This window comes from Syngnathoides biaculeatus, chromosome 5 (genome assembly GCF_019802595.1).
Source record: "Syngnathoides biaculeatus isolate LvHL_M chromosome 5, ASM1980259v1, whole genome shotgun sequence".
Lineage (NCBI taxonomy): Eukaryota > Metazoa > Chordata > Actinopteri > Syngnathiformes > Syngnathidae > Syngnathoides > Syngnathoides biaculeatus.
In genome coordinates, this window is record NC_084644.1 from 1091753 (window position 1) to 1117338 (window position 25586).

The 25586-nt window shown below is 47.2% G+C and overlaps 1 protein-coding gene across 6 annotated transcripts; it reads left to right on the top strand.

Annotated features, from left to right (window-relative positions):
- The first annotated feature begins 2290 nt into the window (after positions 1–2290).
- On the top strand, positions 2291–23677 carry mtmr11 (myotubularin related protein 11). Of its 6 annotated transcripts, none has more exons than XM_061819517.1 (18): positions 2291–2772; positions 9514–9583; positions 12471–12607; positions 12684–12753; positions 13181–13320; positions 13388–13472; positions 14773–14920; positions 15484–15571; positions 16001–16089; positions 16720–16847; positions 18209–18287; positions 18713–18783; positions 19943–20115; positions 20328–20498; positions 20563–20805; positions 21264–21593; positions 22884–23077; positions 23185–23677. In XM_061819517.1, exons 1-18 carry the CDS (start codon positions 2716–2718, stop codon positions 23372–23374), a joined length of 2463 nt encoding a protein of 820 aa, XP_061675501.1. In that variant the 5' UTR covers positions 2291–2715; the 3' UTR covers positions 23375–23677. The 6 variants fall into 6 exon arrangements, with proteins under 6 accessions (XP_061675501.1, XP_061675498.1, XP_061675504.1 ...); XM_061819519.1 differs by having other exon boundaries at positions 2298–2772; positions 20587–20805; positions 21264–21581; XM_061819514.1 differs by lacking the exon at positions 9514–9583.
- Positions 23678–25586: the final 1909 nt, after the last annotated feature.

The window sequence follows — 25586 nt, forward strand, 5'->3', positions numbered from 1 at the left end:
TGTGAAAATGGGAATGAAAACGGCCCCGCATTCCTGCGTCCCAGGCGGTTTTTCCAGCCTCGGGCAAATCCGGACAAGCCACCAGAGGAAAGGAGGCCGGTCGGCCTTCTTGGCCAAATCCGGACAAAGCCAAAAACAAACGAAAATATCTTGTCTAGACACGTGTGTGACAAAAGCACAGCGTGTTGGGAGACTTTGATAACGAAGTCCGTGTTCGAGACTCGTTCAGGACAAGTTGAAACCGCCAAGTGGCCTTTGACTGCTTTGGTATGCTGGAGGTTCGTATTGGTGAATTCATTTCGTAACACTGATCGTGGCTCGTTTTGAATATTGTCTGCGTTCCCGAGCAACTTGCTGACTTACCAAAGCTCTGAGGACCGGGGGTTCAAAACCCAGTGTGACAGTCTGAGCGCTCCCGGTGCTGGAAAGTCCAGTAAAGCGTCCGCTACGTACCCAGAGTTCCCCTATTAGTAAGGCACAAGGAGACTTTTCAGCACGGGGGAGCGCTCAGACCGTCACTCCTGTGTGGACTTTGCACGTTCTCCTCCTTCCCTGCGTGGTTTTTCTCCAGGTAAGTGATTGAGAACGAGGAAAACGCCACGTGAGATTTGAAACCAGAACCTCCCGACTGTGAGGCAAAAACGGGAACCATTTGTTCACCGTGCTGCCCCATTCTTAAATCTCAATTTTGTGTTCATTTGATAGCTTTTGTGCGGTATTTTTCGCAAGTCGTCCTTGATTTAATGTCGTCGCTGCCGTGCGATGTGCTCACGAGTGAATGACGCGCACGCAAAAAGAGTTGCAGTTATCTACACATACCACAAGATGGCGGCAAAGCAACATTTATACATGAGGGACGCGAGGCTTTGGCCCGTGAGCGCAACCCCGCCCCCCCCCCCCACACACACAAACCCAAGCGTCACCCCATCCTTTAGCGATTTATTCCCAAACCCGTCTCTAAACTTAACAATGGACTGAAGTCGCCATCCGCCATCTTGACACTCCCAAAACAAGCGTGCCGACCTGTGCGTTGATCACCAGTTTGGTGGCTGTGAGAAAAGATTCCGCAGGTAAGTTAGAAAGATTTATTTTGACACTGTTAAAGTTCGTTTGTAAAGTGTTTTTTATTTTCTAATGAGCTTAATTCCCTTGAACAAAATTTTGTTTCCAGTTGTTGTTGTTCACGAATTCACTCTCTGCTTCACTTTTATAGGCCGACGGTTTTTCGCAAAGAAAGCAATGTCAGTATTTTCCCAAACTTCATCACTGGATAAGCAATAAAACGCATTTTCTGTGAAAATTTCGATGAATTTCATGATACAAAACTCTGCAAATTGAATTAGATTTTCAAATGCGAGGAAACAAGTTGAAATTCTCTGTCGCAGAGACAACAAATGAACGGTGCGTTTCGCATGTATTTGCCCATTGCAAGTCCTTATTTCCCAAAATACATCAAACCGATTGACTTCAAATTCAATATTTTTATGAGAAAAATGCTCGTTTTTTTTTTTTTTTTTTGCTACATTATGATGATAGTGCTTCACTGCATATTTTGGGAAAACCTATTAACATGTCACGGAAACCGGGCCCCAGGTAATATGCAAGCTTTCTTGCTAGTCACGGTGTTCAATGTCTTTCCTTTGCACTTCGCCTTTTTTGGCTTACCAAGTCCAATTAAAAATCCTTCATCTTACCAGAACTGGAAAAAAAATGTCAAGTTTACACGACCAGTTTTAATCCTACATGCTAATTTTTGAGAATTACCCCGCCATAATCCAATCTGGGGTCACCAACGCGGTGCCCGCGGGCGAATGGGAGCCCGCGAGGACCCTGTAAGGCGCCCGCGAGGTATATTCTAAAAATACAATCGGTCACAAATTGCTACTATTATTTGCGCTTTGAATTCTTAATCTGACTTTCTTACGTGACTTCAAATTTAAAAATACCTGTAATGTCATTTACTACAATAAATGAAAATGAAACTATTTTATGTACGTGTCTGAAATTTGCCCCAAACAGGTCGCGTAGTGATCAGAATCAGTGGTAGGCTGCATTTCCCGTTCGGCAGGAGCCAATCATGTTTCAGCGGGGCGTGTCCTGTCAAGAACACTCGTGGGATTCTAAAGAACCCGCAAGACAAACACTGCTGCCAGCTGGTTTGTTTTTGTTTTTGTTTTTTTAAACAATGAATAGAAAATGAGGGGGGGGGGAATAAACTGCTGCCACTGTTTTGCCACCACCTCAGGGTGTGCTGTCCTTTTAAGACGCTGGACGTCGCTATTTTCCTTTCGTGGCAATGGCAAAAACATGAAGAAGAAGAAGAAGAAAATAGAAGGAAGGCGTCAACGCTCGAGAGTCACTCGGAGGCAGCAGCAGCAGCAGCAGCCGCGGCGCTGCTCTTCGCTCCCGACGAGAGTGGCTTCAAATGTTTTTTTTTATTTAATTTCATTTTTTTGGGCCTTTTTTTTTGTCGTTCCTCAATTTTGTTGCCATCGTGAACGTCCACGCGCGACGATGACGAGCGTCGTCGCGGGCTCGGCGGCGTTGACGTGCGCGGAAGCCGCCGCCGGTGCCGCCGCCACTGGATGACCGCCGCACTTTCGTCAATTTATACAGATGTACATATATATATATTATTTTTTTTTAACGTGAAGCGAGGACAGCACGAGCGACACTTTTTTTTTTGCCGTATTGTTCTTTATTATTGTTTGAACCATGTTGACTGGATCCAAAAGCACGTTCAAAGTCAGACAAATGGAGACGGACATCAAGGTAAGACAATAAATCAAATTCAAATTGAGGTGATGAGCATTCAAAAGTTGGTTTAAAAATTCAAAATAATTAGAAGAAAAGCTTCGAATTGGTCTCGCTGAGATGTTTGTTTGGGTACCAAATAGCTGTTGAAATGTTTAAACTGACAGATGTGCATATATAGTACAAATGAGTTTAAACTATTATTTATACAAAAACCATGGAAAAAAATCCATATTTATGATAAGGCATGTATGTGTCATAACGAATATGGATTATCTGTGTGGTCAATGGGGCAAATTTGACTTTCATATTCCCCCCAAATAGATAAACTATTGGCCCGCCCCCACGTGACATTATTTTGACAAATGAGTGATGCAAGGAAAGTGTTGAAAATGTTTCCTCTTATTGTGAAAGTCTGGCCAAACTTTCCCATTTTGGGCATATGAGAATTGTTGAAAAAAGATGGACGGGTTGTCATAATTTCACAGTTTGGTGATGTTTGAAAAGATACAGTGAACACCTCTCACCCGCTCCAGCCACGAAAATATTGTCATGTCGCTGAGCATTTATTATTATCATTATGAATGTCGGGAGTCGCTTTTCCAAGGAAATTTGTAGCTTGGATCCAAGTTTGGGTTTTTGTTTGGGCGGGAGCGCAAGACGACGATGAAGCAGGAAGAGATGAGTCACAGCCTAAAGAAAGAAAGAAAGAAAAAGAAAGAGAGCGAGCGAGCTGTCCCAGTTCCTCCTCTTCTTCTTCTTCTTCTGCTTCTGCTTCTTTTCAGCCGCCACGGGGCAAACGCTAACAGATGCTGGCGTACGGCAACCTCGGGAGCGGTGGGGAGGCCCGGGGCACATCTGGCGGTCGCCATGGAGACTGCAGTTGAGGAATTTTTCATCGTTTGAAAGCATTCGATTACATCCGCAAATGAGATGCGTTTTCAGGCATTCCCGTTGCGTTAAATTCACGTGGCGGTCGGTCACGTGATTCGGCCGCACGCGCGCACAAACTTGGCGACGAAGGCAGAATTTGTCCCAGATGGCTTTGCAGTTTTTGTTTGTTTTGTTTTGTTTTGTTTTTTTTAAATCTCCTTGTGCTGAGACGCTTCTGTTTAGTCTCGGATTTGAAAATACTGCAAGTATTCTTGGATTTGAGAGTTTCCTCGTGTATTATTGATATACTGTTCGAGGTTCTCGGCCATAAATGAATTTGTTTATGGAACGTATCGACAGCACTTTGGTTCAGTCCGCTGCGTAGAGAGTTTTTTTTTTCGTTTGTTTTGACAGTCTGCCAGGGGGGAGTCGGGTGAAGACGGTTTCGACTTTCCAACGCCCGCCCCCCCGTCCGCCATTTTGTCTTGGCTTTTTCGCCCTCCATATTCGACATTATGGCCTCAGAGTCTTTTAGCAATGCTTCTGCGGCCAAAATAAAATCCATTACCATGGAAACAAAGCTCAAGAGAAAGGCGAGACGGCAACACCGCCGAGGCTTCAGTCGCTCGACCGTGCGTGGTGGCAATCACTAAAGACGAAGGCCGCATTTGAGCGCATGCGATGGAAGGTTGCGTTCCTCTTCCGGATACAATGATCACAAAACGAGGTTCTTGGATACTTGCAGAGATGGGGAGGATTGAGGACCAACCAGGTTCCTTGGCAATAGCTCTTCTTCTTCTCCATCCGCCTCTCAGCAGATCATCTTGTTTATTTCAATGTATTTTGATATAAATTCTGACTTTAATGGTGGAATCCGACTTCATTCAAAATTCGAGTTAAGCCGCTACTGGAGGAACGGATCTCAGTCGTAGACCGAGGACCCCCTGTACTTTATTTGAGTGCCCCCCCCCCCCCCGCAAGTGGGAAAAGAGAGAGACTTTTTCAACGCAACAGCTGCTGTCGGCCACAGTTCGCACTCTGACACTCACGTGTCACGTGGCTCACCGCTAAGCTCCGCCTCTTAAAAGCAGACGCATGTACCCAGACGCTATTTTAAGTTTCAATCTGTTCAAAAGTGTGCGGGAGGGATAAAATGATGCATTAAAAATGGCGTTTTGAAGTACTGTAGATTTTCACTCGGGGCACACGTTGACTGCAGTCCGTCTTGTGCCGTGGCAGTCGTCGTCACGGCTGTGTTATCACGACGACAACGCGTTCAGCAGCAAGTTGGACAGCGGCGGGTTAGCGTCATTGTAGCTTCATCTTGTTCTGCTTTTTGAAGCCAATGACAAAAGTGGCAAGAAAAGAGAACGCCGTGATCGGATCGCAGCCTCGGTTGCGTTTTTGGTCACTTTTTCTGTATTGTTTGGTAGCTTTTGCGCAATCCCTGTTTTCTGCTTGCATAAATGTCCCAAAATGGATGCTTTGAACGTCGTCGTCATCTTGAGCTCTTTGTGAGAAGACTGTAAACACAAATCCAGGCCGGTTCCCACCGGCCCCCGCATCGCGCTTTAGAGCAGATTTACGGGTACGGGTACGTGTTGGTCGTTAGGCGGGCAATTGATAACGGAGCAGCTGTTAGCCTTCGCCGGAGAGGGAACGGCCTCGCGGTCGTTTGTTCGGAGCAATTAAAAAAAAAAAAAAGAAAAAAAAAGCACTGATGGTCCTCTCGAGCTAATTAAGAGCCACGAAAGGGAGTTGCACCGAACCACAACGACATACCTTAGCTTGGAAGCAATTTGTCGGTGTCGTGTTGGATTTTTAGCGGCCGCTGCGATCCGGTTAACGTTTTGCCGGCGCCGGGTTGATTTTGCATCTGTGCGGGTTTTGATGAACTCTCAAGACGATCGAGATTCCGGAGGGAAATATTGCTAAATATTCTATCCTTGTTTTTTGCCGAAGGCGGTTGAAAAATAGCATCAGCTTCAAAGTAAACTCACAGGTTTCCTCCTTCATCGTCGCGCAGCCGTCTGACTTTGTCATTCTCAAGGAAATGCGTGTCGACCCCATGTGACCTTCCTGTCAGCTGATGTGTATTTAAGTGGGTGTGGTGGAGTCAGCGGATTGCGGTTTAAAGTGAGAAGAAAACTGCTCACGGTCGAAATGGTCCAAAATGAATTCAGGCATTTGTTTTGAGACGCGCTCTTCATATTTCACGACAATTGGCGGACAAATGGGCAAAGACTGACAATGTTGTCGTTTTCAGTGGCGGACTCTTCCGCCATTTGGTTCAGCAGTTTGCTAGCTACTCCCTACAACCTGAAAATACACCTTCCCCTTTTGATAGTCGGCTGCCGTGGCGACTTAAGAGCGCCTCGTCGGCGTCCGTGAACGTACGCAAGCGACTCACTCAGCGGAAGGCGCACGCAAAAGCGAGGCCAATGTGAAGTTTTTTTGACTTGACAAGCCAGCATGTGGAGACAAACGCTTTTCACTCTGGTGTTTTGCTCTATAGAGCGCCTCGTTGTCTGCTGTGTGCGTGCGCGCGCAAGTGACCGAGAAGGTGGAATAGCGAGGTGAGATTAAGAAAAAGTCCGACGTGGCGGTCAGCGTGTGGACCGGGGTTCCGTGCAGCCGCGGCGCCTTTAGAACGCCTCGTTGTCACGGGGTGGACTATATTCCAGCCAGTGGAGGCTTGAAGGGGGGATGTATTTTCCTGCCTTTGGAAAGGAAGATGCCGGACAAAATATTGTCCATTTTTTTTTTTTTCAGCTTTTAGTCGTGGTATTGGATTGATAGTTGAGCAGAGGCCTGCTTTCAATGCCCTTTGGCGGACACGCCCACTGCATTGGACGCCCTTCGTTTTTCTCAATTTTCAAGGCGTATTTTAGTGCACATACTTTAAAAAAAAAAAATTGAAAATTCTTAAGTTTGAGAGAGTCATCAATCACACTTCTGTGATTTTTGTCAAATTTAGAAGACGTATTTAAAAGTTCCGAGATTTGGGTAAGTGCAGTTGGCATCAAGCTGCCAAATGGGGAAACCAGCAGAATGTTCCAGAAGGCGCAACGGCGCGTGATGCAGATTTTCTGTTTCAGAAAGAGGGAAGACGTGAGCAATGGAAAGTGCAAAAATAATAATAATAATAATAATCATCATCATCGTCAACAAGTCAGGACGGGCGGCTCCTCGAAGGCACCAAAGGAGGCCAGTCGAATGCGACGTCAGCAAATGGGAAATAACGGGGCGGGGCGGGGGGCGTTTCGGCACATACGCTTTTTTTTCCTCACCGACAAAACGAGATTCTTATCGCGGTTGCGCCTCCCAGAATGCAATCGGTTCCAAATGGAGCCAGCGAGGCCGATTTCATTTCGTAGCACAGAATTTGGGAAACGGGCCTGGCAAAAACGGTCTCAAAATGCCATGCTGTGGGGGGGGGGGGGCATTTTCATCTGGAAAAGCCCCCCCCCCCCCCCCAAAAAAAGGGGTTAGAATCCCCAATAGCTGTGACAAGATGATTACACGAAGCCCTCAACTTATCCCATCATAGTTCCTTAGAACCAGGATGCCAGAATGTACTTGTGATTTTTTCCAAATGATTATTGTTGTGGCCTGAGCACAAATACCTGACGTGACTTTTTCAGCAAATATTGAATGAATGGATGGAAAAGAAAAAGCAAATGCATCAAACGGCGAATGGCGACTGTCTGCGTTTTACTGTGTACTCGATGCAATCTTGCTACAAATGTGCTTCTGTGTCCATGCACTGCAGGTCATTTTGCCCGTTTTCACGAGTCCTTGAAGTGTGAAACTTTCATCCCAAAAAATTATTTGTCCAATGGCTCAGATGATGATGACGATGGACGGCTCCAATTTGGAACTGCACAGATGGCGCCGGCAAGTTGCCGAGAATTTCCGTTTCCGTCCCGGCGTGTGGGGAAAGCTTGCCGGCAAAGTTTCATGACTCGCTGCCGTTACTTTGTTGGATTTTTCTTTTTTTTTTAAATTTGATGTATTTGTTTTAGGTCATTTAAGCGGGGTGGGACCATTTTTTTTTTGTAAAGAGTTGCACTCAAAAGTCTGCAAGCCATGTCGAAAATCAACCGGACGTCGGCCATTTTACAGTCGTTTTGGCCTTTTGTGCAGGTCATCCAAAACATTTGACCCGATTGGTTCCAAATTTGAAATATGCACAGTATCCTGGACAGAGAAATCACGCTAATTGGCTCAGGATTTGAGTTATTGTGCGTGTGCGCCGTAAAACGTGCAATTCCGTTCCAAACGTTCAGAGTCCAGCTTGTAACTTTGCGCCCCCAGATATCGGTCACAAATACATACTTTGATGAGCAACTTGGACGTCTGACACTCTCATGAGGAATCGTTCCTATGACCTGAATGAAAGTCTCTTGTTCCGTCTTCTTGTTTGTTCTTTGTTCTGGACGTGGTCCCGGGCCGGGCCGGCACCGAGAAAAGGACAATTGCGGGAAATTTGAGCCCATTGAATGAAGTCAAGTTGACGTAATCTTCACGGGGATTGATTGGTGGAACTCGGCCAGTTCCTATTTCCCGTGTTTTTATTTTGGCGGCACGTTGGCCGACTGGTTAGAGCGACCTTTGTGAGGATAAGCGGCTCAGCTGACGGATGAATGGATGTTTTTCATTTTGTTTCCCCTAATAGCGCAATTGCACAAGTTACCGCCACGATCAATAAAAAGATGGCTTCTTTCTCTTCTTTTTCTTCCTGACCGTCTTTTGCGAGTCATTCAGGTTGTGATCATCCGACGAGATTTTTTTGTTTTCTTGTTTTATGAAAAATAACAGGCAACCAATGCTATCTGGCTCACAGTTTGTTTGCGTAGTAAAAGTGATATCGAGCGTTGTGATCGTTCGGGACTGCCGAGGCGATTGTGAAGCCGCGTTTAGTCGCCGTGGCAACGGTCCTCCGACGCGGTGACCTCCGAGGCGGGTCGGCCCGGAAAAAATCAACGTGGCCAACGAAAATGTGACTTTCCAGCCTTTAGATGAGCACTAGTTATTATGGTTTTCACGGGCGGAATTTATCACCAGCTGTAATCATAGCATGGAACACCCCCCCCCCCCCCCCCGAAGCGTCAGTTTCGAAGCCTCTCAAAACGTAACCCTTTCTCGGCCGGGGTTTGGGCACTGTGGCATTAGCAGCCTCGCTGTTCCTGTCCAAGGCGTCGTCGCTCTTAAATGAGAAATTGATTGTCACTGTGGGGGTGGGGCGGGGGGGGGGGGGGGGTTAGCAGTAAACCAAAGTGTCTCCACATGTTCTGGCAAGAGCGGTCACCGTTGTAGCTTTGTGGCTTTGGATTTTACGACGACGCAACGGCATCTCGTGAGCACTTGAGCTAACTTGACGGGGATACTTGATGTAGTTTCACGTTTCGTTTGAGCAAACGTCATCGTGCGTGATGCCTGAACTTTGGGATCCCACAAAAAAATTGCAAGGTTCTCGGGATACCAGTTTCAACGATCGACACGAAATTGGGCGGATATGTCTGTCATAACGGGACTTGGTAAAAAGTCTCGAGAATTTGAGCAGGAAGTGGAGGATTTGAGTTTGAAGTGGCCATTTTAGGCAAATTCCAAGGCTCGTGCTTTGACGACATCCCAGACGTGCGGACCGAACGGCATTGCCGAGCTCTTTTGCTCTCTTGGTATGGCTCGAGTGTGTGGATCGCTGTGTCAAATGATGAGTTCAAGAATTCTCAGGAAACTTGAAGAACAACAAAACATGGCTGGGGGGGTCCAAACGAGCCTCGAGGACGCGTGCCCGAAATGAAACGGGAAGTCATTTTGGGCCAATCCCCGAGCTTGAACGTCGGCAAAGGCGTTTGAAACGAGTCGTACTTCTGTCCACAGGAGAGGCTGCTGAGTCAGAGCGGGATGAACGCCAGGGGTCGAGATGTCTTCGAACTGCGATGCCTTCCAGGTAAGAGGAAGCTGCTGAGCTTAGCTTTTCAATCCAACAAGTTTTAGCTGCAGCTCGCTTTTTCGGGCAACCTCCCCCAACGTTGGCACGTTTGCTCGACCTCCCGGAGGACGGCTTGTCAGCCGTTATCTTATCTCACGTCGATCATGTCAATGCCGGCGGCGCTGAGTTGAAATGCAGACTGGGAGGACGGATCGTTCGGGACGGCTCAAACAAAATTCTGCAAAACCGAGACTTTCACGCGGCACTTCGGGCAGTTTGCGTCTCTTTTCACGCAGAGAGCTGCGCAGGCTTATCGGTCTTTGCCTTTCACACGGAACACAGTTTTTTGTTTTTTGTTTTTTTTCTTGTGTTTTCCGGATTAGAGAATTTTTGAATGCCAGGAAGTGGTAGTTTGCAAGATGGAACACATTTGGCATTACTCATTATTTGAGCTGTCGAGGTGACAGGAGAGTGGGGGGGCCGGGGGTGGGGGCGGGATTTCCAAACTCAAAGTTTTGGGCCCACCAAAGCAAATCAATTGTGGCTACTCGAGTTTTTATTCCTGATTTTTAAAAGAAATTGAATTTCCTTTTCTATTTTAAAAGTTGTTATCCCTCATTTTTGCGGCGAATACTCGAGGCTATTTTGACTAACTGAGCAGTAGAAAGTGCAGATATTTTCTTTCAAACGGGGATTAAAAGTCTTCAAGGTTGGCGTGGAACGAACAGGTTCTTGCAAAGCGGACTCGAGCGCAGGAACGACTGCCCGTTTCACCGCGAGCGCCAACGTAGGCCGATCCCGGCGTTTGCTGCCGGTCCGGCAGAAGTCCAGCCGAGGGAATAGGCGAAAGAAAATAAAGAGAGGCGAGCCAAGAGAATACGCCTGCGCTGTGTTTTCTCATCCCCGTCCTTGAGATGGAGCTCACCTCGCGACCGCAAGATCAACAGAAACGAAGGGAGCGCTTCAAAACACTGGCGTGATTGTTTCGACTTGGCCTTTACACAAAACAGCTGCTCAAAACGGGCTTAGTCAGCATTTTGGGAGGGCGAGCTTCTCTCAGTCGTACAGCGTTGCCTGGCAGGTTCCGTTGCGGTACGTCGTGAGAGTATTATCGTATAATATTGAATTCTTCTTGTTTTATGTGCCAGTGTTACATTAAACCTCGCCAGAGAGCGACAAACAAGGAGCTTTTAGAGAACTTTGTGGCGAAAGATGCCAAAGAATCATTTGGGGAGGGCTCCTTGTTGTGGGTTAGGGTCCGGAACACAACCGCTCGTGATGAAAAGACGTCGGTCTCGCAAATGTTCCAGTCATAGTTGAAGTACAATTTTTCTTCTTCTTCTTCGTTTGTCTCTGCATGACGATTATACTGCCTCCCGGTGGCCAAAGCAGGCACATCGGAAGCCGCAGCTGGAAGAATTGGACTGCAGTGTGCTATTAGAATACACAAAGGGTTTCATTCTTTGTTCTATTTAATTGTGTCGTAGCTCTGTTATTAGAAAGTACATCATTTAAAAAGTGCGATCTGTCCTTTGTAACAAACGTGTTTTGGACCATTTCAAGCGTTCGGATTCGCTGCAGCGCCGTACTCCGAAGGCGTCAAATTGTGCCCTTGGCTGGCGCAATGTTCGGGGGGGAAAATTTCATTTTTGGATTGCAGATGGGCGAACGAACGAACGAACGCGACGCGCTATTCAATTCGGGAAAGAAGGCCTGAAAATAAAGGACAACAACGGGGGACGTTTGCTACTCTGAGCTCGCAAGTGCGGCAATTCGAGACGCCGTCGACGTGGTTCCGCTTCCTCCGACGGTATAAACGGGAGTGGCAAAAATGAGCCTTTTCCTGTTGGGGTTGTGGAATTCCCTCACGGCTTCATTGAGTGACGTTGGTTCGCTTTCTTTACGACGGGCCGCTTGTTCCTCACACGTGCGCCGGAGCAGAATTTCATTTTTCCTCCTGCTCTCCTTTTATGCCAGACATTTTTGTTTCTCCCCTCCTCACGGTCGACAGCGTCCGGTGTTTGCCGGCGGTTTCGTCCTCTTCATCGGTAGCAGTTGTTGTCGTTTCCTCCCGCTTTTCCGCTTTGCGCTTCCTGTTATGAATCCCATCAGAAGGCCTCCAAAGAGGAGGCTGCCATTTTGTTTCCGCAGGCGGCGTTCCGGAATGTTTTTGAACTTGTTCAATTTGCGGCTAATCCACGTTTCGCTTGTTTGGTCTGAAGTGGCGACGCCTCGTTCAGGTTTTGAATGGCACAAAAAAAGTTTCACATTTGATCGTTGTCCATAATTTAAGGCCACACTTGACAATTTGCTTCTCGCCAGTTCAGCTGGTTTCATTTCCACCTTTTTGGGCTGACTGCTCCGCCGTTCAGCATTTTTCCTTTGTACCGAAGATCGACGGTGATGCCTCGGTTTTCAACCGCAATTCGTTCCAGAAAATGCTTCGCAAGTGAATTGTTAGAAAACCGAATCGATGTTTGCCATTACAATGAATGGAAAAAGAAATGATGCGCTCCAAGCCTCCAAAAAAATGTGACTTTTGAAAGCTTTTTTTTTTTTTTAGCTTTTCCTGATAATAAACATGTACAAAGTCTGCATTAGAAAGGATAACAAAAGTGCGCTGATTGCGCCGGGCGCGTTATGTCATTTCCGTTTTTTTTTTGTTTTTTTTTTTTTTCCCGAATAGAGCAGAACAAAACGTGGTCATGGGTGGGTCAACTGCTTGCGCCGCGTGCGATGTTATTTCTGTGTTTTTTCGGGGGGCGTTGGAATAGACAATGACAAAGCCTGTCGTGGGGGGTCTGCTGCTTGGGCGGCGTGCATTATTATTTCTGGGTTTTGTTGGGGGCGTTTGAGTACCGATTTTCATTCGAAAACAAAAATCTGACCGTTTTTGTGTCCAAAGGGGAATGCGTGCTGCACCGGGCCGTCATGGTGAGGAAGAAGCTGACGGCCGGCGAAGGGAGAGGTTGGCTGTCGGGAACGCTCTTCTGCACTCACTTCCGGGTCGCCTTCGTGCCCCAGGACGCCCCCAAAGGCGACGTGAGAACCGTTTGTCCGACGCGACGTGACGACAAGAAACTTAAATACGCCTTCCGGAAAATGTCGTCTGTTGCAGGACGATGCCGACCCGATACTTTTGGGGGATCATGACGTGGCGTTGGCGTCTATCGAGAAAGTCGTAGTTGGTAAGTCAAGCGACAATCGCAAAGCGTAGTTTTCGTGGGTAATCATACCGTGCAATTCGACTGGAAGTATCATTTATGATTTGAGTTATAGTAGATTAAGATCATTGGAAAAAGGAGTTATTTGCTCACTTTCTGTCACGGCGAAATCCTGCCCGCGTGTTGTATTACATTTACCTTCGGCTGAAGGCGGCCGTTTACATACACTGTGCAAAAAGACACATTTCGTGTTTTGTCTGAAGTCAGGAATCGGCAAAATGATTTCATTTTGCTAAATGCCACGATAATATTTGATGTTGACTTATTTGACTTTATTTTGCAGACCGCTTGAACAACATAGCAACAAGAACAAAGACATTTCCGTTTGTATGAATTATTCCCTGGAAGACGTGCAAGATGCGAAATCTTTCCCGTCATGATGTGTTTGCAGTGGGCCCCAACAGGACCAAGCTGGTGACGGCAAACTCTTCGCTCAAGTTCACTCCGGAGGAGCTGGTGCTGTACTGCCGAGACCTGAGAGTCGTCTGCTTCCTGTTCGACCGCCTGACCCCCGACCCCCAAGTCATCGAGGTGCGTCCGCCGCCCGCGCTAGCGCCGGCCTCCTTCTCCAAGTCGGCTGTCGTCTTCTCCTTTCCAGATCACGCACGCCATCGCCAAGACCTACCAGCCTCTCAAAGCGGGCTCCGTCCTGGCCTTCCAGAACGCCGCCCTCGGCAGCGTGGGTATGCGCGCTCGTGCCGTCGGCTTCCTCTCGGGCAGATAAATAATGCAAACGTCCGCTTGAAGGACGTCCCCCGGGTTCAAGCGTGTCCACCGTGTGACTACGCGGACACACTCGTGCAGTTCAGTGTTTGTGCTGTTGATTTTACACAATCACTTTTTTTTTTTTTTTTTTGAGACGGTAGTACGCAGGCAATTCCTATCAAGAGTCGTGTGGCACCTCGTGCCAGGCAGCACTGAGCTGTACTGGAAGGGAGGCGACGTACCGTATTTTCCGCACTATAAGGCGCACCTAAAGGCCTTTCATTTTCTCAAAATACACGACGGTGCGCCTTATGTATATGGATCAATGTTGAGGCTTTAGCGCAGCGCCATCTAATGGATGCATAACGTAACCCCGGCCTCTACTGTAACGTCTACTCCATGCGCCTTATAATTTGGTGCGCCTTGGTTATGAAAAGGTTTTAAAATAGTCCAATTAGTGAAGGTCCGCCTTATATATGAAAAAAAGTTTTGGAATAGCCCATCCATTGATGGTGCGCCTTGTGTATGGAAAAGTATTCAAATGGGCCCTTCTTTGAAGGTGCACCTTATAGTGCGGAAAATACGAAAAGAGTGTGAAAAAGACTCAAGAAACGGTGCTCAACTGGTGTTAGCGGCAGCCTTTGGGAAAATAAGGTGCCTGTGTCGCGTCGCTGTATTTTGCTGCTGTGTGCGCGTTAGAAAGTCGACACGAACGTCTGTCAGCTTTAAGCCAGCAGACTTTTAATCTGGTCGGCTGGACTTTTGCTCTGTAAATGATCAGCCTTTGCTTTTCTCGTCCGTTTTCCAGCAAACGTGTTTCGAGCCAGGATGCTTTGGCTCTCGTTTGGAGGACTCTTAACAGCAATTTGTTATGTTTATTCAAATTTAAGAGTCCCATTTCTCGATAGCAACAAACTGAGAATTTTCACAAAGAAATATGTGAACAAATTCACTTTAAATAATTTTTTAATCAGTTGAAAATTGTTAAAAGTATGTAGGAGAAGTAAAACTCGCGTTTAAAAAAAAAAAAAAAAATTTGCAGATTTTCAGGTCTTTTTGCGTGTTAGACTGTGCGAGTACAAGAATCTTTTTTGATGGTCTCCCTTTTCCTGTCGGTGAAAAACCTCATTCAGTCATACTTTTATAAAAATGTCATTGAATCCGTTTTTGGACGGTCTAAACGAAAGGCCTCGCAGCTTTTGACCGGTTGCAGGCGGCCCTGTGACTAAAGTGAATTGACTTTCCTCGGTTTTCCGCGCGTGCGTGTCCCCGCTCCAGAAATGAAGCAGTTTCTAAGCAACCGGCGGCGGGACGCCCACATGAACTGGCACGAGTCGGCGGCGGACTGGCAGCGCGAGCTGGAGCGCTGCGGCGCCACCGGCTGGAGGGTCAGCTCCGTCAATGACCGCTTCGAGATGTCCACCAGGTACCGTTGGAGAAACAAATTTTTCTTTTTCCATTTATTTCACTTAATAAATTTAGCATCTTCAAACCCTATGAAAACAACAAATAATATATTGAGAGTGCAGGAGCAATGGATTAAAAAAAAAAAATGGTGTAAATATTAAAAAAAAAAAGTTTTCCCATCCTACAGAGTTTACTGCACAATTACCTGCTGTCTGGTTTAATTTTTTTTCAAGGGTATAGAACAATTTTGAAAAATTCTAAATAATGGGATAGTGAAATAATAGAGGCCTTTACTGCATTTTGATGAACTTGGGTAAAAAAAAAAAAAATAATAATAATAACCCCAATTTTTTTTTTTTTGGTATTGTGCAACAACGAGCGCAAAATAATTGTACTGTTTGTTTTGGGTTTTTTTTTTTGGGGGCGGGGGTGGAATTTGAAAAGACTTCTGTCTGATTGATTGAAAAATGAGCAACAGATGCATTTATGAATCAGGAGATGCAGCCCAAGCACACATGCCAAATCTTTTTTGCATACTATTTTACCGCTCTTGCATATGATGATAACATTTTTTTTTTTTAGCCTCCCAAGGTTCATCGTTGTTCCACAGAAGGTTCTCGATACCGAGTTGAAGAAAAGCTTCGCCCACTTCAACGACGGACGCATCCCCGTGAGTTTCCTTTTCATGGTCGGCCTTGATTTGCTTTTCTACCTCCAAATTGTCATTGGGTCGATTTTTCTTTGTTGAGTGGAAAATTTGTGCGTTGGAGCGAGCTCTTTTTTTTTTTTTTTGTTGGTTGCTGCGGCTGGAGCGGGTGGGAAAACCAAACAAAATGGAGCAGTGAGGCGTGAGGATGCCCCTCCGTGTGGCCAAGCAGAGCCTGATTCACTTTCAGCCTTCAGTCAAATGCAAAATGGCAACGGCGAGCCCGGCTCCTCGCGCCGCCCGCTAGGCCACGCCTCTCAGGCGACACATTTCAGATGGAAATATTGAGCGTGTGAAAAGGAGGAAGTTGTTACTCTGCCGTCGCCGGGCAACCGCGACTGAACGGCTCTCCAACCGGAAATGCAATTTTCTTGCCGCTTGTTGTCGTTGCAGCGCTGGTGCTGGCGACACCCGCGCGGCAGCGACCTCCTCCGCATGGCCGGCTTCCAGAACAACATCTACCACGAGAAGGACGACATCAGGTGCCGCCGTCGTCTCGCCAGTCGCGATGAGGCGACGATTCCGACACGTTTAGTTCAACTCCGTCGGCCAAATTAGTCGTCATTGATTGACGTCGTTGTGTCAGACGTACTTTGTAGTTTTGCGCCTCGTTTGTCCCGCACTTGATCAATCACTGTAAAGTCAAAGAAAAATTCCAATTCCAGTTTAAAGCTTTTAAGTTTTTCACAAATAAGTTTTACATCAAATTTTAGAAGGTTTTGTGTGTGTAAATGTCTCCGGTGCTAAAACAGCCACACGTCGTCTCATTTTTAAACGGTTACTGATGATTTTGAATCAGCAAAGTTGGGAATGAGTCAAGATTCCCGACTTCGTTGTCGTTGCGTAGTTTAGACTCTTTGAGGCGAGGTGAGACATTTATTTGTTTCGGCACAAGAATCGCTTTGACCAGTCTATATTGCCGGCTGTTTCGGGAATCATCGCCGTGGGGGCTTTTTGTATTCGCGACTATGTCCGTGCGTGACTCCCTGGCCGAAGTATTGAAGGGAAAATCGGCAAATGGAGCCGACAGAATCCAAGTGGCTGACTTTGTTGGAATTGGTTGCCTCGTTTCAATCACGTTTTCGAAGGGACGTCGTCGTTGTGGTCCGTAGGAACCTGGAGCTCATCCTGTTCGGGTGCCGCTCGTCGCTGTGCGTGGTGGTGGAGCTCGGCGAGGATCTGCCCTCCGCGGCCGACATCCAGCTGGCGCACGGCCGCCTGCGAGCGCTTTGTCTCGGAGGTGGGGGGCCCGCACGCGTCCGCCGCTTCCCGCACGATTCAAGTATTCTAAAATGAAATGAGGTGCAATGAAGGTAGTGTGATGCCCAAGCATGTGGGCAAAGAGAACCGCTGCTGGCGCCCTTTCAGGTCTTTATTGAACGCTTCGGTCAAAAAGAGCAAACGCTCGCACCGAAACAAGCAAACGATTTCAGCTCATGACAGCTTTCACTAGGCCACGCCCCTTAAAGGCAAACATGCAACACTGTAGCAGTGTTCCAAATATTACTCTACAAAGGCAGTTGCTTAGAACTACTGTTAAATTGTAACACTTGGCTCAATATTTCAACACATTTCTGATACAGTAAACCCCACTTCATTACATTCCAGGTACCCCCCCCCCCCCCACCTCCCTCCGGCCCCCTGCAGGAAGTGAAATTCCACAATATCGAATATCTACAGAATATATTGAGGGAGCAAAATCAATGGATAACGTGGTCAAAATCTCAAAATGAATAGCATACAATACCAAAATTATGGTGTTTGCAGCCGAGTCGCGTCTTAAAAACCAAAAAAATCAAAATGGCGTGCACCGGAATGTAGCGTACATTTGCTGACTTAATCTTGAATGAATGCATCGATGGGACCCTTGGATGTTCTATCCAAAAAGGTAATGAAAACCATAGATCGTTATTTTGAAAGGTGACATCTCCGGCTCATATTTGGAAGTGGATGTCACCTTTGTATTGAACATGGCCAGCATGTGTCGCCTTTGGAAGGGGAGGAAGTGATGAGATATATAAAAAAAACAACAACAAAAAACTCACCTGTCCATCAAAACAGGGCATCATCATCATCATCATCAGATCTCATTTCGCTGATCGTGCTGACATGCGTATTTACGAGTCACTCGAACAAATATTTAGTGACACGCGAGGAAGGGGCTTTGGTAAAAAGTACTTATTTGTTATTTTCACCACTCAGACGTGCACACGCTGCACAATCCTCGGGCCGGTCAAGTAACAACATGCTGACATTTCTGGATTATAAAACGCACCCAGTACATTAAAAAAAAAAAAAAAAATTGTGCACACATAAGCCGCACCCGTCTATAAGCTGCAGTCGCCCACATTGAAAACACGAGATATCTGCAAAGAAAGACGGTACACGGAAAAAGTTTTCAAAGCTTTAATAATAGATCATCCGCCTTTCTTTCCAAACAGTGGCTGTGACGCGGTAATAATACGGTAGTAACACAGGACCAACATACCGGTAAAAGTCACTGCGACGCGGCAGCAACACCGGGCCAGGCCACTTTTGCGGACGCGGGTTCGCGACTGTGTGCGATGACGAGTGCGTTTTTTTTTTTTTTTTTTTGCGCAGACATCTCCACGTCTGTGACTGTGCCCGACGACAAGTGGCTGTCCACGCTGGAAGCCACTCACTGGTTGGACTACACCAGGTAAACAAAGTCCCTCCGCCTCCGCCGCCGTCGTCATCTGCTAATTTGTAGTTTATATACACAAGTGAAAGGTCACGTTCTTTCCATGAATATCAATAAAAGACAAATAACATCCAATGCAAAGGGATCCATTCGTCTGGTTTGCGTAGTGCTTCTCATCGCGCGGGTGTGCTGGTGCCGACCTCAGGCGAGAGACGGGTCACGCCCTCAACCAATCAATTCTAAGACGCGCACGCTTTCAGAGAGAGAGTTTTTTTTTTTTCTCTTTTCTCTTATGCAGGTCACTTTTGGTGGAGCTGCATCACAATATCTGAGATTTTTCTTCCCGTTTTGCCTTTTGAGAAGGGAACGAACGTGTGTGTGTGTGCGTGCGTGCACTGGATTCTGTCAAGGCCAATAACGCGCATCGCTTGTCTCCGGTGTAGGTGGTGCCTAAAGAAAGCTTCGGAGGTGGCGTGCCTCCTGCGCGGTGGTCACATGACTGTGGCCCTGCAAGGTGAGTCACGTGACACCCCCCCCCCCACCGCAAATGCTCCGTGAGCCGGCGGCCCGCTCGGGCACGCTTAAGCTGCGCGGCGTTCGCCCGCTACAATTTTCTTGCCGGGGATTTTAACATTATCCCCGTTTTTGAGTTGCACGCCGGGCAGTTCCGGGCTGAACCCGAAGATGTGCCGCGGAGGGAAGGCAAATAGTCGGAGCGGTCGGCCCACAACTGAGTCCTGCCGCTTAGAGCGAAAACCTGCCAGTAGTTGAAGGATGGCAGCAAAAGAGTTACAGTTGCTTATAAAGGCCGCAAAATGCTACTTTTGTCCAAACAAAGCTTCTCAACTCACTTCAACACAGTGTAGTTCCTTTGCCCCAAGATGTACGATTCTGGCTTGAGCACAAAAATGTAATTGGTGAGGTATCCAAAAAAAAAAAAAAAAAAAAAATTGCAGATCTATGAGTATTGAATCACAAGTAGTAACTTGAGAGTTTTATATTTTTGAGCTACTGTAATAGAAACTCTTTCAATTCATATGCTTTTTTTTCAAATAAGGAAATTCTAGAATTGTATTTACATCTTTATTCACTTTCAAGTTAAATATTGCAATTAGTGCTAAACCTGGACTGAATCATCATCATCATCATCATCATCAGTGTTTGAATGAACAACAAATCACATTTACTTTTCAAATGTGAAATGTAAAAATACGTGTCCTAATTCCCATCATTCCTAGTGAACAATTTTCATGTATTGAAATAGAAATTTTTGTTTTTGCAGTTGTCCTCACTGTCAAGTATTTAGTGGCTTACTCAGTTGTCAATCAATAAAATGAAGTCACAGAGGAAAGGCTTCATTTCCTACATTTTTCTTCCGTCCTTTTATTTCAAACCTTTACGTTACTTTTCCAGTAATGTTTGACTGTGAGTGACAACTTATTAGCTTGAAGCGAGCACGCCGGACCTCTTCCCTGGAGAACGAGACTGAAAGCCGGTCCAGGAAAGCTTTAAAAAAAAAAATGCCGACTCGTAGCTTGAAATGTGTTGAAAGCGCACGTTTAAAAAAAAAAAAAATTGGGATCATGTTTTCTTCACTGCAGATTTGAACCTACCGGGGGCGCGTCTCAAAGGGGCCGAGGGGGGGCTTTGAGGGTGTCGGCCTTTCTTTGCAGAGGCTGAGGATCGAGACCTGAGCTGCGTGGTGTCCAGCCTGGTCCAGGTCATGTGCGACCCCCACTGCCGCACCCGCCGAGGCTTCCAGAGCTTGGTGCAGAAGGAGTGGGTGACGGCGGGCCACCGCTTCTACAGCCGCGGCAACTATCACCGTGACAACGACAAAGAGGAGGTGAACCCGCGTCGGTCCTCGGGTCAAAGTAATCTTTTCCGTTTCTGACCCGTGTCGTCATCACGCCTCAGAAATGCTCAAGTTTAAAGAGATCAAAAAAACAGAGGAGTTCAAGTCCCGTAATTGGCACCGTCTCAGATGATGACGATGCTGCTGCTGCTGCTGCTGTGGGCCGCAGCTCACGCGCAGACCCGTCCGGTGTGTGCGCGCAGGCTCCCGTCTTCCTGCTCTTCCTGGACTGCGCGTGGCAGCTGTGGTCTCAGTACCCGTCTCGCTTCCAGCTGAGCGACGACTTCTTGCTGGCGCTGCACGACAGCGCCCACCTGCCGCTCTTCTCCAGCTTCCTGGCCAATTCCCAGCGGGAGAGATGCAGACGCTCGCAGGTACCGCAGAAATGGCTTTGGATTTATTTTTCTTTGAACCTAATCGGGATCGGGATTATGGCAGTACTTTTGCCACCTGCGCCCGCAGAACCAGGGCCAGTGCTACACGCCCGTCAACGGCTGGCGCGACCCGCTTCACACGGACGGCGCCCCGGAGCCGCCCGACCCCCCGTTGCCGCCCGTGTGGGACTGGTCTCTGCAGTACGGCGAGCGGCGGCGGGCCGGGTTCACGCAACCCGTCCCTCCGGCGCCGGCGCCCCGGCCCGCGCTCAACGGGAACCTCAACGCCGACCTGGACGCCAACAGGGTAAAGATGTGTGAAACGCTGCCACCGAGTGGCGCCGCGGTAAGATTTTGGACGACTTGCCGTGTCCAATTGTGGCCTGCAAGAACTTTTGTGCTGATTCTGGAGTGTGACATGCTGAATTTTTTTCCGTTTGGACAAATTGCTAACAAGGGATGAGAGCAAATCCAGTTGGTCCCTAAAATATTCACTGGAAGGCTTTTTTTTGGGAGTCCATCACAGGAGGGACAGCACATCTGTCAGAGCTGCTGGCGTCATACGACGGCAGCATCAATAATTCCACTTAGCGGTAAACAAAGCCTGGTGTCGGTGGAGCACCATTGAGGGGAAAACGGCAGAAATTGCTTGAACAATTGTCATATTCAGTCCTCCTTTTCCAAGTTTTTTTTTTCACTTCTTTTCTACGTCAAATATGAAATGTTTTGACGAAATGAGTTTCCTGTGCCCTGAAAATATTCCAGCCGAGCGACGCCAGCCCCGGCTCCGTCTTCCTCCTGTCCCGGGGCGTCTTCTCCTGTCCCGCCAACCTGCTCCCCTGGCGGGGGGGCGTGGGGGGCGGTATTTCGGGCGTTTACCGGAAGAGCCACCGGAGGGCGCCGTCCTCCGAGAGCGTCCCCGGCCTGGAGAGGCTGCTGAGGGCTCGGTCCCTCGCCGAGGCCCGCTCGGGGCCGCCGTCCCGCCCCGTGCCGGACCCCTACGAGCCCTTGCTGCCCCTCCTCGTGGGGCCCTGCGTGGGCCTGTGGAAGGAGTGTTACCACCGGGGGGCGCTGCATCCTCAGGTATGCGCTGAGGTGGGAAAAGGCCACACTTTTTTGCTGCTTTGATTTTTTTTTTTTTTTTTTTTTTTGAGTCGTGCAGAGGAAGAAGGAATTACAGAAAAGTGCAGAGTGCAGTTGTTCGCTGGGTCAGGCTCCGGCACCACCGCGACCCTTTTGAGGATAGGCAGCTTGGACGAAATGAGATGGATGAAGCTCAATCTTGACGCTGCGGTCGATGGTTCCCTCGTTGCAACGTCGGGGAAAGGAAAAACTTGAGATGCTCCGCTTGCTTTTGTTGACAGTTTACTACTCAACGAAAGTACCACAAAGTCAATCCAAAGCACCTAAAATGAAGAAGTAGGAACATTGAAAAGCATAATCACAGCGATCATTCAGCATAAATGTGACTCAGAACGCCCTTGCATATTCTGCAATATTATAAACAGTATTTGAAAAACGAAACCTTTGTAATTATCCGCAGATGGTTTTTTTTGTTGAATTTAAAAGTGAACTACTTACTTAAATGTGAGCTTTCACTTTTTGCTTTTAACAAAAAAAGTTTTTTTTTTTAAATTTGTCAGAATGAGTTATTTAAAAAAAATGAGGGAAAGAAATGCTGCACAATTAGTTGCCAGTATAAAAAGAAATAAATTGAGTTGCTAAAACAATCAGAGGCAACCAAGTTTGAATGAGTGGGGGCTGAAACAACAACAAGGCACTTTCAATTTTCAATCAATGTTGCCATAATAATAATAATAATAAGAAGAAACAAACGTATATTTTTTTAGCCAGTTTGTGGAGTAGCGACAAGAAAAAGCAAAGCAAAGTCGGTTCGTTTCTAGCATGAAAAGAAGAAATTGGAATTAAAAAGATATTTTTGATTAATGCTCATAATAATGAAAGCACAAGAACGTGAATAGTAACATTTTGGAAATAAAGCCGTGATAATGACGTTTGGAAGAAAAGCAATCTCAGTGACTTGCTGGAATCATAAAAGAAATGCATTTTTTTTATTCATTCATCTCAGCCAGTACATCGAGACGGAACGATGTGATGATGTGACGTCGGCGCCTCCGAGATTTTATTGTTCTGTAGTCGTTGACGTCGCAGAATCAAACGTGCGGACGGAGGCCGTCAGCGACGCGAGTCCGGGTCCCGCCGTCTCGTAGTCGTCGTCGTCGTCGTGGCATTTCGAGGATTTGGTGCGACCGAGCCGACGTTTCCTTTGTCTTGCCTGTCGTAAAGCGCCGTTGTCGGACTTTTCGGTACCCCGTCCGTGACTCTGTGGTAAAGTTTGGCCGCCCTCGCCTTGTGTCCCGCCAGGCTTTCTCGCACCCGCTCAGCGCCAACCACCGCCACCCGGTGGAGCTCCTGGCCCGGGAGGTGCAGCGCCTCCAGGAGCAGCTGGACCGGGCGCGGCCCCCCTCCTCTCCCGCCGCCGAGACGGCGGAGCCGCGGCCGGCCCCCTTCGCCGACCTCAACCACAACGCCAACAACGGCACCTTCCTCTACCCCAGGTATCACGGATCCGCCGGCCCCCCCAGAGCGCCCCCCGCCCCCTCGGCCGCACCCGCGCCCAAAGACAATGCGAACAAACATACCTTTCTCTTCGGGCACACCGCAGACGCCCGCCCGCGACGCGCCAACTCCAAAGTGGGCAAAAACAAGGCAACTTAGTCGTGTGCCCACCACCCCCGCCGGGCTTCTTCTGCAAATACCTGGCAGGAAGAGGACGACGACCCACAATGCACTTGGAGCCCTCCCTGACACATTTTCTCCATGAAAGCTGGCGTCTTTTTTTTTTTTTTTTTTAGCCTGTCAGGTGCTTGTCATGGGAATTCATTTCAAGTCGTTCACTGCTCGCCATTTCAAAATCCACGTTGCCATCTGGGTGACAATATTTTCAACCGAAAGGGCCACTGGTGGTAAAAATGGATTTCTTTATCTCCAAACAGGCTCAAGTTGAACGTCAGTGGGGGTTTTTTTGTTTTGTTTGTTTTTTTACGACCTCGGCCGTCCACTCCGTAAGCTTCTGTCATCTTTTCTCACCTCACACTTTCTTCTACGTAGCGTGACGCATACTATTTCTATTCTACGTATAAACTCAGTCCAGCGTCCGTCCGTGTTGGTGTTTGCCTTCCTCACGTTCGACGCTGCCCAATTTTGATCTTCTCCTCAAAAGCTGTGCTGCTGAAAGTCCACAGCAAAGCAACGGCGCCACCTGCAGGGATTTATCGGGCATTCAAGTGATTGGCAAATCGCAATTTCACGGATGAGCTGGGCGTGGCGTTTTTCCAGACGTGCCCCTCGAAGTCGGCGGCGGTCAACGGTCGGATTGAAGTTGCCCAAAAGGTCGACCCTACCTACCATATTCTCATTTCTTCAGACGGTTCCCGCGAGAGGTTTTGAAGTCCATTTTCCAGGCGCGATCGTCCACTTGACGAAGTGCGCCTACCTGCGCTCACTGACGAAGCATGCCGAGGCCGAGGCCGGCTGTACCTAATGAAGTGTCTGGTGCCTTTGAAGTCTTATCCGAGGCGGAGGAGTACCGTGCCCACTGACTTTTCCTCGTGGAATTTAGGGCACGAGAGTTATTTTTGTATTCTGCTCTCACTGGAGCGCCGGCAGCCCGCACACGAGCGAGCCGGGCCGGCCCGGCCCACATTCCCCTAGCGCAACGGAAAGACCTGACAGTATTTTGAGTCCTACCGTGTTCTGATCTTGGACCAAATGTATTATTTTTTGTTGTTCAATTTGTGAGATGATTTCACTTTATTTGCCCTTTTCTCATCCATTCTGTTGAAAGCACAAAGGGAAGAAGCGCACGGATCGATGCCAGTTCCGAAAGAAAAATTCCACTTTCCGTAACCCCAACCGCGGGTTGGACACACTTTAATGCTGCTACTGCCACAAAAATAGGTACGCCTACCCTGGAAATACCTTTGCAAAATTTGGTCTGCCTTTTTCTTAAACAAAGCAATAACAGTAAGAAACCAAATTTCAATTTGTTCCTGAGTCAGAAGGATTTCTATTATTTGACAGAAACAATAAGAAAGAAAGCAACTCTAGTGTAGTCTTTGAAATGGTTACGATGAGAATCAAATTAGTTTAAACTGTCAGGAATAAAATTCATATGCTGGAAAATTACAACCAAAAAAAAAAAAAAAAATCTATAATGAAAATAGCACCACAGTTATCTGCTGTCTTGGTTTGCAATGGTGAGAATTAAAGCCTTATTTTTTGACGTTAGGAATTATGATTGGCCCGAAGGAACAAATTGATTTGAATAAGAAGAAAGTGCATTGTTGTTATTATTTCATGTGGTGGGAACAAACAATTTGCCAGAATGGTCATAAAAATTGAAGCGATTCCATGTTAAACGAAGCTATTGTGTAAGTCATTTTCTAGACTAATAATCATAGCAAACAAAGCAATTATGCAGACGAAGATGAAGCAGAATATTGTGCGCTCGAATAACCATTTCAAATGAGTGTCTGTAATTGTAACGGTAAGAAACAAAAATGTATTTTCCGCAAGAGACTCGATTAAAGAAAAAGATTGATGAGGGCTCAAGTGAAGGAAATGGCCGCCTGTGGCAAAATGGCTCCCACCGTTTGCCCGTCCTCCTTATCTCGTTTATACCATTTTGTATTTGTAAGATGATATTATTTTCCAATTCAAGACTTTTTGGTACGGATTTACCGGATGTACATTTTGTATTTGTATGCGGCATGTTTTTGTTGTCATTTGACAAAATAAAAAGCAGCACTGGGCCCTTGTGCACCACACAAAACTTTATTCTTTCCTTTTCTTAGACAAAATAAATATGATCTGGACCAGTTAAAAACGTTTGCGTCTCGTCCGAACGTCACAAAACGCTCGCGCGGCGAATCCGATCCGAAGCGCTTTCGAAAAAAATTGCACTTGGCCTTTGACCTCGTGTAAACTTGAGACTGTCCGACTGTAAAACGTTTCAAGTAGCTGTTTAGCACAAAAGCAAAGCAACGGCAAAATTCACAACAGCGC

What these genes read in the sequence shown, in the direction of transcription:
- mtmr11 (XM_061819514.1), top strand. Translation starts at nt 2,586, where the DNA reads ATGACCGCCGCACTTTCGTCAATTTATACAGATGTACATATATATATA. An exon ending in TATCGAGAAAGTCGTAGTTG is followed by an intron (nt 12,754 to 13,180) that starts GTAAGTCAAGCG and finishes ATGTGTTTGCAG; the next exon opens with TGGGCCCCAACAGGACCAAG. An exon ending in CGCCGCCCTCGGCAGCGTGG is followed by an intron (nt 13,473 to 14,772) that starts GTATGCGCGCTC and finishes TCCCCGCTCCAG; the next exon opens with AAATGAAGCAGTTTCTAAGC.